Source organism: Ostrinia nubilalis, chromosome 14 (genome assembly GCF_963855985.1).
Source record: "Ostrinia nubilalis chromosome 14, ilOstNubi1.1, whole genome shotgun sequence".
NCBI classification, from domain to species: Eukaryota; Metazoa; Arthropoda; class Insecta; order Lepidoptera; family Crambidae; genus Ostrinia; species Ostrinia nubilalis.
In genome coordinates, this window is record NC_087101.1 from 4,084,143 (window position 1) to 4,102,060 (window position 17,918).

The 17,918-nt window shown below is 36.7% G+C and overlaps 1 protein-coding gene and 1 long non-coding RNA gene across 2 annotated transcripts in view; one reads left to right on the plus strand and one right to left on the minus strand.

Moving 5' to 3' along the window:
- LOC135078024 (uncharacterized) overlaps positions 1–17,918 on the minus strand; it is a 520,464-nt gene that overhangs the window by 315,940 nt on the left and 186,606 nt on the right. The gene's annotated exons all lie outside the window — the stretch shown is intronic.
- The window catches only part of LOC135078007 (connectin-like), a 126,618-nt gene that overhangs the window by 95,530 nt on the left and 13,170 nt on the right, over positions 1–17,918 (plus strand). The window contains exon 2 of the mRNA XM_063972551.1: positions 8,947–10,002. Coding sequence (XP_063828621.1) covers positions 8,958–10,002 — 1,045 coding nt within the window. The 5' untranslated portion in view covers positions 8,947–8,957. The remainder of the gene's footprint in view (positions 1–8,946; positions 10,003–17,918) is intronic.

Consider the following 17,918-nt stretch of genomic DNA (forward strand, 5'->3'; position numbering starts at 1 on the left):
TCGCAAATATGACCATGTCTCTTCCCACCGGTCTGAGCTCCATTGGCTACCTGTCCCTGCACGGCGCAATGTTAGAATCCTTACCACCCTTTTCACCATCTTAAATGACCCTAACTCCCCTTCCTACTTGAAAACACAGTTTAAACTTCTGAGTTCGACGCACGCACGTCAACTTCGTTCGTCCAACACGCTCCTTCTCTCCACTCCTTCCCACCGCACTGGTTTCCTCTCTAATTCATTTCTCCTCAATTCCATTCGCCTCTGGAACGCTCTTCCCGAGAACATCAGGCAGGCTCCTAGTAAGTTTGTTTTCAAACACTCTGTGCGCAAACATTTTCTTGAACGCATCAAGTCGTCTTAATCTCCCTTATTCTCTCCTTTTCTCCCTTATCCTCTCCTATCCTCCCTTACCTCTCGTCATCCATTTTATATAAATTATATGTATGTATTTATGTATATATATTATAATATTTTATGTATTATATTGTGTACATTTTTGTAGCTTTTTAGCACCGCCTACTCAATATCTCTGTTTTGCTCAAGGTCAGCTGGTAGAGAATGACTTATGGCATTAAGCTCGCCTTTTTGTACTGAACATTGTTGTGTGTGCAATAAAGTCTTTAAATAAATAAAAATAAAAAATAAAATAAAATACCTCATCCGATTTCTGTGGCTCATTTTGCACGCATCGGTTCCACGGGGAAAACAGAATTAGATCCCAACGAATTTAATCAGAAGTAAATCAGGAGGCGTGGGCAACAATAATCAGATTTGCCTTCTTCCAGGAAACAAACAACATGAGGAAAAGCCGGAAAATATGGGCCACTAAATCATACTGATACGAGCCACATTATCGCGGTCAAATAAATTGTAAACAAGTACATTAGTACTGTGGAGTGCTTCTCTTATTCTTTGCACACTCGAGCAATAGTTAGCTGTTGGATAACAGAATAAGCGTATACAGGGTGGAATTTTGTAATGCCACCTGGAGGGAAAGTACTCTTAATATTTCTACAATATGACCAGCTTGCATGATTTTTTTCTAGAAGTAGTTCAATAGTGGGTCTTAATAATCACGATACCGATTCGTAAAAAAAGAATAAAAAGAAATTATGTAAAATTTTCTTTGTTTGAAAAATTCAAGTACTTTTTTTCACTAGAGGCCTTGCAAGTTGGCCTAACCTGTCATTGGCCTACGATCGCGCCTGCGATAGCGATCTGCACGCGTTGGTGTGGTTGAAGCTTTAGGTATTATTTAAACTGTCTCTGCGCTACACATGGAGTGAATTTACTGTCAAATAAATACCTGTCTTTAGCAGGGTTAAAAATACAAATAAAATGTTTACGAATCAAACGACAAATAGTTTCGTAGGAAAATTGATGTATAGGCTGCCTTGGTTGGTTGGTTCCTTAGAAAAGGTACGAGTGCCTGACTACGTTATATGTAAAGCATAACTAATGATGCATATCAGCTTCTTCTTCTTGTCGTGACGACAACAAACCTACAGCACCTACAGTGTACACCCAAAACTCCGCGACAAGAGTGGCGTTTGTCAGTAGCCTTCATTAAATCTTCCTGCGTACAGTTGTTTGGGAACTCAGGGCACGACATCATGTGTGCTTCGTCGTCTTGGGAACAAAACCACACTTTCTCTCCAAGTTTGAAGATCTTCCAAGAATTCCCACTTGAACAGATTGTCCTTACTACGGCCGACCTGAAAATTGTGGCATCTTAAGTAATTGTCATAATATAGTTATCGGCCGTTTGGTGTAGTGGTTCGAAACGGACTACTATTCCGGAGGTAGCGGGTTCGATTCCCGCACAGTACAAACATTTGTGTGCATGAACATATTTGTTTGTATTGGAATGGGTGTTTTTACGTATAATAAGTATGTATTTACAAAAAAAAAGTATTTAAGTATGTTTATATCCGTTGTCTAGTACCCATAGTACAAGCTTTGCTTAGTTTGGGACTAGAAGCGCAGTGTAAATGTCCAAGGATATTTATTTATTTTCATATATATTTTTTTGCAACGGACGTAAATCCTGATGTGTTTCTGTACATGTTTGTTCTTTCAGCAGCATCTAGTAATCCATCTACCGTTTCCGAAAGTCGATATTATAGAACTCTTCCTACAAAGATAGTTAGCTCTCCCCTGGGAGTGATCAACTTCATTGTTAGGCACGCCTTAGAAAAAACACATCAGGAGTAGCGGTGGGTGGGAACGACTGATGGGAAAAGTCCTGTATATGTACTATTAGAGGCCGGTAGATCTATTCTCATAAATAAAACACTTGATACTTAACTTTCACAGTATATTGCCTTATTTTAAATACAATTCATCGCTTAGCACAAAAGCGCGCGGAGTCATCTCCGCGCGTCCCTCTATTCTGACGTTTGATTCTCGTGTGACATTGACGTATGTCTATGACAGCATCTCATCGGCCACAACGGTACCGTTATTTTAACGTTTTAGATTTTCACTCGACATTGGCAGAAATAAACCTCCCAGAGAGGTTTGGTTGCCATAAAAAAAAAAAAACAAAAAACGTTTTAGATTTTTCATAATTAACAGTACAGCCCCCTTAGACAAAACCCACTTTTTGATCGAATCGAAAATCGAATCCGTCAAAACTCCATACAAAAAAGGGGCTTTTCGACCACTTTTCGATTGGTTTGCGATTATAATTTGCACTTTGTCTAGACCCACAGAGTAGTTCAAATACTTCAAGCATCGCATTGCACGTCGTATACTAAGGCTGGGTTGCACCATCTTACTTTAACTTTGACAAACGTTAAAAATCTGTCAAACTCCATACAAAAAGCACCGGTTATCGTTATAGTTACCGTTAAAGTTAGGTGGTGCAACTCAGCCTAAGTCGTCATATTAAAAGTGTACCTACTACAGTTATATACCATTTTTAATTAGCTCGTGAAATTATCATGAAAAAATACTGCATGTCGTTAAATACCTCGACTCAGCAAATCTTCAAACAAATGAGTGACAATATGCTGAAACCTACTTGGAAACGGAAAGGTCAGGTACACAAATACCTTAGTCACTGTGTAGGCGTGGGATATTTACAAAAAGGTTTCACATGACGTGTATTTATTCCTAAAAGTCAACTTTTGATTTAAACGTAACACGTATGTTAATAATAACTCGTGTAACAGTGTTGCCTGGGATTTTAATTCATTAAAATAGAATTACGTGCGAGGTTCGAATGCCAGTGACGTCACGCGCGTTTTTGTCGGGAAATTAAAAAAATGGTGACGTCAGAGTCGAGGTGACTTTTAACGATTTGGTATCAAACTGATCTAAAGAATGCATTATTTCTCGGTAACGAGACTAAACTGTATGCAAACCTGTAACGCCCCTGGGACTACGGGTGTCTATGGGCGACGGTAATAAATAAATAAATAAATAAATAAATAAATAAATAAAAATAAAAAATGTATTTATTGCCTTCGAACCATTAGACATAGGTAGGTACAGGTAGTTAGACTTACAACTAATAAGTACACTGAAGGCAATTGGACCTGGCTCAGTATACGTTGTAAGGACAGATCCTTGCAACACTGGTTTTCAGCCATGCCCAATTCTCTAGGATGTTGAGCGAGAATAAAGTTATGAGGGCTTAAGAAATAATTATAAACTTTGAAACAATTATAAACTTTAAAGGAAAAAAAAAATGTTTGCAATCTAAATTTACTATTTATACATAAGCATACCTATAAGAAAACGAAAATGTACGCCTTCTGTGCCATTACCCAATACACTATAACCGTGTGTGTGTGTGTTTGTGTGTGTGGGTGTCTGTGTGTTTGTGTGTGTGTGTGTGTGTGTGTGTAGTGTGTAGACTATTTGAAAAAATCCTTAAGGGGCAATAATTTGGAATATCCACTAATTAAGCTCTCTGCTGCCAATTGTCTTTCTTTTAGAGCCACTTTGTATTTCATTTTAAAGGTAGCAATACTCATTTTTACTTTCATAGGCGGCGGTAAGTCATTCCATATATTAGCAGCAGCGAACTTAAAAGAGCCACGAAATCGAGAAGAACAATGTTGAGGTATTTTTAATCTATTTTGAATAGCTGTTCGAAGACTTCTTAGTGCACTGTCTTTTACCCAGTGAAGTTTTTCGTACAGATATTCAGGCTTTTTGTTCCATATTGTCCTGTGGACCATGCAGGCAAACTGCAGTTCCCTACGAGCCTTCATATTTAGTATCCCTTTACTGTTTAGGTATGGGGTTATATGCTCCCTTCGAGGTACATCAAAACAAAACCGTATACAAGCGTTTTGTACCCTTTGAATATCTTTTTCAGTGCTGACATTTAGTTTGGGACCAATTACTGAGCCGCAATAGTTAAAAGGGGAGAGCACGAGTAAGTCAGTGAGCATTAAGCGCAGCTCTTCTTTTAGAAATGGTCTTATTTTATAAAGAGTCTTGAGTTTAAAGAAGGCATTCCTGATTTTTCCGTTTACGTGTTCAATGAATTTCTGCTCTCCATCTAGAAGCAGACCCAAGTTGCGAGCACATTTTACTTTATCCAAGACTATATTATTAATGGAAACTTCAATGTTACAATCCAGGACCTTCCTTATTTGGTGTTTAGTTCCTAGGATTAGTACTTGTGACTTAGAAGGGTTTAGTACCAGTGAGTTCCTTTCTGACCAAAGATAGATGTTTTTTAGATCCTCATTTACTTTTTCAACAGCCTCAGTGGTGTTATTATTTTTAAAAGAATAGTACACTTGTGTGTCGTCTGCATACAAGTGGTATTTACAGGATTGTATACACTGTGGGAGATCAGCAGTAAAAATGGAAAATAAGATAGGGCTCAGTATAGAACCTTGTGGCACGCCTCGCCCGACTACCTTAGGGGATGAGAAACTATCTACACCGTCATCTCCAGTAATAGCAACCGTCTGTTCCCTGTTAACCAAGTATGACTCGAACCACTTGCATGTGTTAGGTGAAAACCCATAGTGTGACAGTTTTGCCAGTAGGAGTCGAGGGTGCAGGCAGTCAAATGCTCTAGAATAGTCCAACAGTACTAGTATACTGCTCAGTCCCAAGTCCGAAGCCTCAGTGAGGTCGTCAGTAACATGGAGTAACGCGGTTTCAGTACCGTGTCCCCGTCGGAAACCAGACTGGAATTTAGGGATTATATCATTTTTATCTAAGTAATCCATTATTTGGGTTAGCACCACCCGCTCTAGTATCTTAGATAGTATTGGAAGGATTGAGATGGGTCGTAGATCTTTAAGCTCATTGACCGTGCTCTTTTTAGGTATAGGTCTTATTAGTGCCTTTGTCCATTGTGTGGGGAAAGAGTGTGTCTCGATTGATTTGTTTATAATTGTTGTAATAATAGGGAGTGTTTTATCTAGAGTAAGCTTAATCATTTTACAGTTTATCCCGTCCAGCCCTGTAGAGTTAGTGCTAATGTTATTAATTATCTTAAAGACTTCTGTTTCCGAGGTGCGTTTCAAATCAAAACTATTTAACAATTTGGGCTTTTTAATGCTATTTAAGACGCTTTCTACATCCACATCCCCACACGATGGCAAAGCAAGAAAGTGATCACTAATACTATTAGGATCATTTAAATGGATCGGAAGAGGACATGCCTGAGTACTATTAGTAATTATGGTATTTTTTAAGTTTTTCCACAAAAGTTTAGGTTTCTTTATATTTCTATTAATATGAAAGTTAAAATAAGCCTTTTTCTCGTTTTTAATAGCTGTTGTTACGACATTTTTAAGAGAGCGGTAATATTTTTTAGCTGAATCTGTTTTGACTTTGAGAGATTTTGCCAAGGCTTTATCTCTTAATGACATAATAAATTTAATTGTTTCCGTTATCCACGGTTTAGGTTTGTCTTTTAGAATAATTTTTTTCTTTGGGGCGTGTGTATCAAAAAGTCCTAAGACATACTTATTAAACGTGGCAACCATTTCATCAACACTCTCTATCTCTGAAATGGATTGCCAAGGAATAGAATCTAAATGGGTTTCAAAAAAATCAGAATCTATATTATTTAAGGCGCGAAAAATTCCCGATCTCTTCGGGGCCTTCTGTTTTTTTAGATTAAAGTCTATCATTACGGTTGCGTGATCGCTCAGACATGGATTGTGAATTACTTTTAAATTTTTACAGCGGGATGAGTCATCAGTGAGAACAATATCAATAGTTGATTCAGTATTCTCTGTTACTCTAGTAGGCTCATTTACCATCTGCACCAGGTTGTGCTGAGTGCAGAAGGCAAACAGATCCATAACCGGTGTTGAGTCAACTCTACTGACGTTTATATTAAAATCGCCAAGTACACAGGTATAGTCAAAAGGAGACATAACATTGACCGATTCGCTAAGCGAATCCAAGGCTTCTCGGACACCAACTTTTTCAGGTCTATAGGCTGTGCCAAGCGCCAGGGTTCCTCCGGGCATACGGACTTCCAGCCATAATTGTTCCAGCGAGGAAGGGGGGTGTCGCAGAGTTTTAGTAATAATACCCTTTTTTACGTAAAAACCGACCCCTCCACCTCTCCTACCCTTGCGAGCTCTGTGAATAAAAGTAAATTGAGGAATACATGGCGCGAGCGCTTCCTCGCCTTCTCGGATCCAAGTCTCATTAACAGCTAAAATGTCTATACTGTATCTTATTATAGTGGCGATGAGTTCATCTTGTCCTGTATTCAAGGACCTTACATTCAACAGCCCCAGTCTCAAACGTTTTCCCTTATAATGGTTATCCATCGAGAAAAGAAAAATTGTTAATAGTCACAATAAAAACAATTCCGTATAAGTAGTGTTGTGTGTTGAGTGATTGTAAAAGTGTGTGTAAGAGAACGTGGCAAGAATTGTATCTGCAAAAGTGCGTAGTTATAGTAATAATGTGTTGAGCAACATTCGAAAAGGTGTGTATTGGCGTAGAATAGAAAAAAGAAGGAAACATATTATAACAGTGACAATGTACACAAAATAAACAATACATGAGATCAAAGATATCAGCGATTAAACACATTTGTAGCAATAGATCAAACTTCCGATAAACCAAAAACCCTACTCAGGTCAGCATCAGATCGAAGTCTATGGCGCGGTTTACCCTCCGCTTGGCGAGTGAAAATGCTTCCCTCCCGGGTCCAGACGTATTTAAAGTTGTGATTGCGCGCAAGTTCGCGCGCCTTTTGAAACAGTTGGCGGTGGTGTTTGGTGAGCCTCTCGTTGATATAGAAGGGGCGCGGCGGGCCCGCCAGCGACAGGCCCTCGGTGGTGACAGCGCGACGCACGCGCGCCGCCCGGAGTAAGGCGGTAATCACTACCATCAGGTGATCCGTCTACTCGTTTGCCTCCTATCTCATAAAAAAAACTGTAACGGTAAGGCAATAATCTTATGACCGAGATAGAGGTCAAAATAAAAATTTGCCCAAATTATTTTCATATGAGCTACTTATTTTCCACAATCATCATCATCATCATCCACGTTTCATATAAGTATTCGATCCTTGATGGCTGTAGTTATGTGTGATTCAGAATTGTTTTATTCAGTTAACATAATTAATCTGAACATCTTCCTTTATTATAGTAGTATAATGCTCGTTTTCACCATCAATCCCTAATTTTTAAGTGACCTCTATGAAACAAATAACAGGAATTTTTATGTCATATGTGTCACTTAAAAATTAGGGATTGATGGTGAAAACGGTCATAAATGTTCTAAACATAAGAGAAGTCTGCTAACTTCTACTACTATTCTAACTAGGTAACTTACTCGTAGTTACGCAGACTTTACTAAATATAGCGTAATTATCTCATGTACTCCATCATAGGAACATTTCGAACATTATTACATATTTTCTAGAAAAACCGATACAAATAACGTAACGCGGTAACGGTAACAAAGTTACAATATGCCGGTAATGCTCCGGAACTCCGTTAAGGAGCGAAGTTGTAATTTAGTTTTTCCGGAACTTATTCTAACAAACAGTTCTACTAACTAACATTTGGTTTATCGTGTTAGCTATTCGCACTCTTACGAATGTTATTATGTTTGTTTATAGAGATTTTATTTCTCCGTTTCTGTGATGAAGAAAAATATTCGCTAATAAATAATCGTATGCTCGATGCATGTGTTGGCGATCCACTTTCCTACATGCACAAAGACATGTAAAAATTGCAGCTTGCGACATGTTTTATATTCTGTCTTGAAAGTTAAAACGTATATTAATCTCAAAAACATAGTAGCTTAAAAAATTGTTTGCATTCCTACAAAAACTTACAACTTTGCTTGTAGGTTTTGTAAACTTTGCTCTGTCACCGCATTTTATGCACGAAAAATCAGGCAAGTCGCATGAAGCACCAAAAAGTTGAATCCCTAAAAGTTTCTGTGACTATAAAAATATTTCATTAAGCTTACCTTAAAAAACAACGCTAAAACTTTTAGCGGGAAATCTAACTCTGGTGGGGATCGTAAAAACATACTTCTGTACACAAAGATAAAAACTTTGTCTCGGTTAAAATGCATTTTTAACTGTGCCAGTGAAGGCACAACTTTTTAATCCGCTTGAAAACTTTGCCTAAAAGTAACCTCATAGTTTTAAATCCGGTAAGCTGACAGTGAAATACTACGTTCTGTCACGAAAAATCACCAGTTACACATTCACGCCCTCTATGTATTATAATACAGCAGTTTTAATTAATGTTAGTGTTTACAAGATTTATGAAATCGACCCCGTAATGTGAAATTTACTAGCTACATTACGTTTACATTTTGTATGTTTCATAATAAAGCTTTTGTAATCTACATAATTTGATCAGCCAATGTTAATCTTACTTATTACATAGATTATTTCGTTATACATTTATACAGAGAATTATGATTGATGTATACGATATTTTGTTTCGAAAATTAATAACTTTCTTTCTTTTGTTTCAGGTTACAAAGCAATGGAACAGATCACAAAGTACTTAATCATCATCACGTCCCTCATGACCGTAAAGCTAACAATAACAGAGAGCAAAAACGAGACCAAACCGAAAATCGATCGCAGGTACTACGTGCCGCTTTTCATCAACGTTTGCGATATCGAGGACCGGAGATCGAAAGTGCATTGCTACTGCGACAGTAATAAACCAAAGATGGCGACTAAGGCCGACTGTTGGGTGTTCGCTGGAGGAATAACAGAAGACGACCCCATATGGCCCAGCTTTTCGTCACAATCTGAAATAGAACATCTGATGTTCAACGTAAGATCCGACGACGCCCTCACTTTCATTCCCGCCAAAGCTATCGTGAGACTCGACAAATTGAAACACGTGTCGATACAATTCGGATCCATAGACGTCATCCCGCCCTACGCATTCACAAACTCATCCACAATCAAGCAAATTGTTTTGAAATCAAACAAAATTACTACCTTAGAGAAACACTCATTCGCTCAAATGATGATGCTGACAAATCTAAGCCTAGAAGACAACTTAATAGCAGAACTGCGAAGAGACGTATTCTTCAACTTACCGAACCTACACGTCTTGCACTTATCTAATAACAACTTGAGTTTGATCCACGAAGGATGTTTCAAGCACTTGAATAATTTAATAGAGTTGAGATTGGATTACAATTACATATCAGTGATGACGAAGGAAACTTTGGAAGGCTTGGAGAATCTGTCGAGGTTGAACTTGAGGAATAATAAATTGACAATGATTGGCAATTTGGCGTTCAGTGAGTCTTGGGGGTTGAAGGAGTTGATGCTTGACAACAACGCCATTGAGTACATTTCGGACCGAGCGTTCGGCGGGCTCACTCAGCTGAGAAAGCTGACGCTGTCTGGTAATAGATTGACGACTTTCTACGAGGATTTGCTCGAAGACATAAACAGTCTTGTTGTCCTGGATTTACGGGATAACATTCTGGAGACTGTCTCGTACGAGTCAGTGCGACCGGTCGTGGAAAACGAAAAGTCCGCGTCTGTAGCAGTTTATTTGGATGGTGAGTAGAATTGTTATACACTTGTTTTTATCTATTACTAAAGCATTTTAAGTGATATGGCTTCAAAGCCAAGTTGCTTACTTGGGATAAAACGTAAAATTTGAGAAGTATTGTGTCAGAAAATACTCATAAATGGCCACTTTTTACGGCACATTAGTTGAAATTAGACAGTGGCATCTTATATTATCGAACTAAGTGCGATTTTCCAACAAATGTATAGTCTGATACCCAATCTGTACCAAAACATTTAATATTTGATTTTATGTAGGCTTTATTAAAATGAATGCTGACCTCGATATGCCAAAGTTAATTTCATTAATTTGCAAAGCGCTAACTCGATATGATTCATTGTGGTGAAATCAAAACGTAATTGTGTTTCGCACTTTGATATTAGAGAGCTTTATAATTGATAAAATATATCCGCTGATGTCTAAATTATGGGATTCATATTTTTGAACGGGTTATCAGATTTAGGATTATTTGTGTGCTTACCATGGGTTTACATTAAGTGTGTTCGCTAGCGACTACGTAAAAAAAAATCAGGAAATGTATGACAGATCGCACAGTGCCCCTAGCGGTTACTTTCAAGCACTAAAATCTTCATGGATTTTTGACGCACTTGCTAGTGATGACGTTTAATTTAAACTCGTGGTAGAGCTACAGGATGTGGGATAGTGACAACATAAGAGCGTTTACGTCTAGCGTGGCGTGTTAAGTTTAGTTAATTTCGATGCTATTTTTATGCACACTAAAACGATTGTGACTGGGTGCGTGTTCCCTCGCTCTATAGTCAAACCAACTACTTTGATCCACCATCGTAAAACTGTGCCAGGCTGTCAAGTGAAAAGCTCAAGTATTTCAAATATCGGCAATAATGCTTTACCAAGAGAAATCGAATCGGATAAAACCGCGGTTAAATGTTAGTATGTAATAAATAACCGTTTACGTCGTGTTCGCTGCTATCGGAGGCGGCCTGACGCTATTAAATCGGATAATATTATTTACATATAAATGCACGATATAATTAGGTTAAATGAGCCAGTATGTTGTAGCTTACGTGCCGGACTGTAATAATAACGCGCCCGTAATATTTTGTGTTAACTCCTTTGAAAATTTTTTGAGAATGGAATTTGAAGAGAATTCTGCTTGTAATATAAAACTTACAGAGTATAATAATATCTTGTCGCAAAAGCTTATACAGTATTAAAAATAAAGCTTGTCTTGTTTTCTTAGCAAAAAAGAAAAAAGAGGTGAACGTAACTTTTTTATTGAACATCGAAATGACACAAAAACTTTCATAAAAAGTTTTGAAAACAAGTTGTGTTTTGCGATTAGTTTCTAACTAAAGTTTCCGTCAACGGCAGCTTATTTACTAAAATATTGTACCTATTTTGACGAAATAGGTAAATAAAACACGTGTAAGATCAAATTTTCTAAAACTTAACCTAAATGTAACAATGAACTAATTTTCATAGCCGCTATTCGTGTTAATTAAACAACATGTCAACCTACAAAATAGATGTTGACATACATTTTCATTATCATTATGCAAAATTCATGGACTTTGTTCACGTTCGTATTAATGTGATTCATAATTCCAAAGTAGGGAATGGACTTCACTTCGTAGCCGCTTAATAACTAAGGCTGAGTTGCACCACCTAACTTTGACCGTAACTATTTTTGTCCTCCTTTTAAGTTCAAACGCTGGTTGATACTTTTGATAGTATTTATTGAATAACTTGTACAACAATATTACTCATCAGTATTACACAATTACATTTCGGCAGAGTAGTCCGTTCGACACGATAGTTCACCAACGACTGCCCGCCATTCTCCACAAAATGCTAACGTGGTTTTCGCTACAGTGTGATCGGAAGCGGAAACCCCGGCGCATTTTGATATAAATTATTTCTTATTATAACAATGTTCTAAAAATATTGTAATAAATCATTATTTTAAATAAAATTGATATTAACATTTTAATGTTTTGATTTTAATTTATACAAGACTACAAATCACAACATGAGATCACAAACCGGAAGTGCAGTGTAAAATTATCATAATGAGACAATTAAATGGACACTGAAAGTTATTGCTTAGAAAACATTAATAATATTATTAGACAGTCTAACTCAAGTATATTATAATTATGTATAACCTAACAGCTCGGCCATCCTGTAATGCGCGAGTCCCATCGCGTTGCTCAAGAAGAAATAAACACTAAAAAAAACACTAGAACGAGTATCCTACATTAAGTAATCATAACTCGATTTTACACAATTGAAATCTATGTGCAACATTATATTCCTTATTTTACTATCCATCCATTCTATAAAGTTTTGTATAATAATATCACTATATAGGTAACTATAACATAACTATTAAATACTGTAATCCATTCATCTTAATGAGGTTTACAATTTCATGCGTACTTTAAGAATAATATATCTGCCTCTTTGCATATAAAAGTGTACAATGTATAAATATTATCTTTTTTTGTATTACAAATCGTGTCGTTTGAGCAATTTATTTCATTACTTTAGCAAATTATTAGCTATGCGTGTGGTATCAGAAATTTAACATTTTTCATTCTATTCTACAATTGCTATCATTATCTATACTATTATTGTCATCATCGTCATCATCCCCATCACTTGTACAACTGTCAAAATTTCGATCAAAACTCATCCAATGTTGAATTTTGTAAATGGCCGCTACGCCCTCATAACCACGAATCCATCATGCCCAAGAACTTTAGTAATGCGATAAGGCCCTTAGTATTTGACAACCAACTTCTACGACTGTCCATCATGCGGTATTTGCCTTTCTATTCGAACCAGATCGCCTATTTCATATTTCCTATGCTTATTATTCCGCTCAGCGTCTTTTAGCTGTTGTGCTTCAACGCGTTTATTTATTTCCTCTCTGACCGATTTCAGTTCATCTGGAGATATGACGTTAGTAGTATCCTCAATGACCCTGGGATCTATGATTTATGATATACACGGAATTTTTGTAACAATGCAACAACCGCGAGTGTTTCAAATTCAAATGGTATTTTTTTTCTTCCGATGTCATTTTTCGGCTGAATTAGGATATACCTAGGTTGTATAATACCGTTGCTATTACGCTGAAGGAGGATACCAGCGAAGCCATTTTTGCCGGCATCTGTATGGGGCTGAGTTACAAGCTTAGGATCATACAAGGCAAGTAATGATCGTTCTGATAGAAGATCTTTTATGATTTGAAATTATTGTTCCTGAGGGGGGAATCCCCACACCTATATTATATCCTTCTTCAACAAGTTAGTTACATGTGATGCTATCAAAGCATAATCTTTAATAACCCCGAAAGATCTAAGAATTGACGCAGTTCGTCTTGATTCCATGGTCTTAGGAAAATTGGAGACAGATTTACTCTTTTTGGAACCCCGGACGTATCCCATTTGCGTTAACTTCTAAACCAAGAAAGTCAATCTTTACGAAGGTAAAGTTACATTTGTTCGATTTTAACGTAAGTCCGTCATTTCTTAATAAATCAAGAAACTCTCGAAGTCGCGTCAACCCTTCATCAAAGCTTTTACATGGTATAAGTATGTCGTTCATCTAGAGCATACTTGAGGTAGTAACCCGACGCGAGATCCAAAGATATGAAAAGAGTATTACCCGCATGTAAGTCCAACTGATACTCGATACTTTTTTTTTTACTAGAACGATTGAGCTTGCGTAGGTTGTTGCCGATTCCTTAACTATACTGCTAACTACCATTACTTGAATCATATTCCGAACTAGTGACCTTTCAGAATGGGACATACTTTATGGCCAATAAAGGACTGGTTTTGAGTCTACGAGTTCAATTTTTTTTTTTTATTTTTTTTTTAGTGTAACCTAGGTCCTGGACGCTACTCGAAAAGCAATCTCCATATTCCACTAAAGTTGTCTCAAGTGTCATACGCTGCTCATTCGTCAAGTTAGGATTACAATTTACGGTATTATCTGATTCTGATTTGCTAAAAGTGATTTCATATTTGGCTATCACATGCATTTGGGTAGCTCTGGTCAATAACACCCCGTTTTCTATTACGATATCAGAGTTAGAAAGATTATGTTTGAGAAAAGCACATTGATTATTAACAATGTATTCTTCGGGTAACAAAACATCAGGTCCTTGAATTGACCCATCAACATAACATTTCCATTAACCAACAATTCGCAATTAACGGAAATGGCTCGTTATAACGTGTCTATAAATATGGTAGCAAAATCCCGAGAAACAAGGTAAACGTTTTCAATGTTTCAGATTTTTTTTTATATGAATTTGTCAGGTGTTTAAGTTATGACTATGTTTCTGGTCTTTCTCTGCAAGAGTCACCCAATAACACTGGGTATTTCGAAACATAGTCTTCAACTACATAAATCTCTACGACTTCTTTAATATTGTGTACTTCGACCATTGCAACGAAGAGACCTAATGGTTGAACAAGATTAAAGCTAGTACATCTTAACAATTCATATAAATATAACTTCGTCAGTCATAAGATTAGTGTTTAGAAATTTAGCATCGCATTGACTACCCAAATCCAAGTGACTTTGCAATATTAAATCGTTAACTTTTACATTCATACCTATTATATTTATTTCTGGCTTAGGAAAGCAATGTTATCTAGATGGCAATCTATGTACACTTCAGCAACGTCTTTTTCATTTTTGTCCCCATTATTTTTGTCGTTAGTAGTTTCAATGATTTTATTTCGGTAACAATTTGCCGCCTGGTGATCCAGTCTGTCGCAATTGGTACACTTAACAAGAGGTTTATCGCACAAAAACTTCGATGTCCTACCTGATTACAATAATTGAAACATCTCATATTATTAGCATTGTTCCCTGTAAATCTCGAATTGTTTGGCCTTGTATTGCTAGCGTTATTTCTGTCGAATCTGGTTTTTCGGAACGTGTCGTTATTATCTATGTTATCAGTATTTTCGATTTTGACCGATCTAAAGTATTTTAACACTTCGGGTTCAGAAAACTGCGCCACTAGTGCGTCAACTTAACACGGCTCAATCATCTACTTTTATGCAACGAACAGTCCACTGCTTGCTGCCCCGTTATTTTACAATGGTTTATTTTTACGTAATAGTAGTGTTCTAAAGACTCACAGTACCGGACCCTCTTATTTAATATTTCAGAAAGAAGTTCAGCAAATCTTCACGGAAAAGAAAAGTTTCTATAAGCTGTGTTTTTTCCATACAGATCAAGTGTATATAAAAAAAATCGAAAGACCTTGATACCAAGACTTATCAACACCACGTAATTTTCGGAAGAGAGTAATGAATAATCTCTGTTCGCTCCAATCGTATATCGACTTTATTTAGGTAAGGTAATAAGTAATGGTTTGTTCCTTAGTCATGAGATCAAAGTCAGGAATTAAGTTGTCTTTATATGATAATTTATTATTTTCCGAGTTTTTAACATCTTTCATAAATGACAGTAGTTTATGCAAAAGGGCATTATCGCTATGCGAAGCTCTAGAACGTTTGGGCTTTGGATGAGATTGAAATGTAAAAGACTCACCCGATGAGGATGATGCCGACGACGCATGTCTGCGCATACGCCTACTGCACCGTTCCTCCTTCTTGATTTCTTTCTTGCATAATTTCCATCGTCGTTCGATTCTTTGGAAAAATCTTCCTTTTCCTTCTCCTTCTTTCTTCCCTTAATCCTTGTTCATCATTTGACCTCGGGCATCATCGATTATCATTGACCCTTGACCTCGGGCATCATCAATTATTGACCCTTGACCTCGGGTATTATAATCCGGCCCTTAACATCGGGCATCATCCATCCTTGACCCTTAACCTCGGGCATCATGATCGGGCCCTTAACATCGGGCATCAATTTCGTTCATCTCTCTGGAACTTGGAAAAATAAAAAGCTTAGCCTGGCTCTTAAACCCTTTTCCAAAAACTTTAGTCTATGTTCATAATAAAAATCGAAGCAAAATAAATACCTACATATTATCATAGTAAATACTAGTTTATTCATTGCACTATTAACTGTTGTAATTAATGGGCAAGTTTCCAATTTCCATCTCCTAACAAATCCCGAAAATATAAGTAAATAACCAATTACAATTTTGAAAGAATAAAGTTACAGGACCCCAAAGCTGCGCATAACAAACATTCGCGCCATCCCGAATGGTGCAGTCACGACAGTCATTCGAAGCACAAATAGCAAATCACCACCGGTCCACCGGTCCAGCGCCGCTAACAGATCCAATCTTTTCTAAAATCTAGCAGTTCTCAATTTCTCAGCCTTTCCTTGACATATACAAGACCTGACTACATCCAAAAAGAAAAAGAAGACTGACACCACAGTGTCACTCTCGACAACGCGTTAGGGAAGGTAAGCATTATGACTAAAACCTGAACAGGCAGCCCGACATCGCATCACCGCGCATGTTCAAGTTCCACGCGAGATAATAATATGGAGGTAATTTAAATAATCAATCCCTCAGCCATTTCTTAATGGATTTCAAAAATAACTTCTTCGGGCCCCCCAGTCCTGGTCCATATTCCAATCCCATTCAGCGAAATCCAATGTTTCATCACGAAACCTCTCCATTTGAATATCTTATAACATGACAAATAAATGAAATACTTGATATTAATTTAAGCATAATATTGTCAAAGAGTTAAGTTAGTCTCGTTTCTGTTTAGCATTAAAAATAATACCAGTAGGTTACAATCCTAGTCATAATATTACTCTTTCAGGAAAAAAAAACCACTAAACGGATTTCGACGGAACCTCACAGCACCACTGCTCATATCCCAGACTAACGTAATTAATAGGCTATAATAATGTAACGATCCGTGGCAAAATAAACCTCACGCGCGGGTGAAGACGCGGCAAAAGCTAGTGGTATTTTAAATGATAGTTTATAATTTGCAAAAAGCCATAATAATGTAAAAAAATGTAAATTAAAAATCAGTAATATTCGAATTTCGAAAATCATTTTATCATCGATTCTTCCTTCAATGATATTCTGAACACTTAAATAATATGCATTAAAATATCAACTCGGTAAAAAAAAATTATAGAATTAGGTTTCATGGAAAAGTAATAGAGAATAAAAACAGAAGAAAAATAGTAATATGCAGATATAATAAATCAGCTAGTTATTACGTGTTTTTATTCAAATAAGAACTGTAAATCGGTCTCATTAATATAATTTTTCAAATCATTCCACAGGGTTTAATTCGTCAGCGAGGGTTTTCTTGAATATAATTTATTATGTTAGGAAAGCCTTGCAAATAGATTTATAAATAAAAAGAATCACTTTACTTACGTTTTGTAGGCGTGTAAGGAAGTTTTGTTTATCCTTATCGTATCCCACTTCTGAACTTTTGTCCTCCTTTTAAGTTCAAACGCTGGTTGATACTTTTGATAGTATTTATTGAATAACTTGTACAACAATATTACTCATCAGTATTACACAATTACATTTCGGCAGAGTAGTCCGTTCGACACGATAGTTCACCAACGACTGCCCGCCATTCTCCACAAAATGCTAACGTGGTTTTCGCTACAGTGTGATCGGAAGCGGAAACCCCGGCGCATTTTGATATAAATTATTTCTTATTATAACAATGTTCTAAAAATATTGTAATAAATCATTATTTTAAATAAAATTGATATTAACATTTTACTGTTTTGATTTTAATTTATACAAGACTACAAATCACAACATGAGATCACAAACCGGAAGTGCAGTGTAAAATTATCATAATGAGACAATTAAATGGACACTGAAAGTTATTGCTTAGAAAACATTAATAATATTATTAGACAGTCTAACTCAAGTATATTATAATTATGTATAACCTAACACTATAATGATAACCGGTGCTTTTTGTA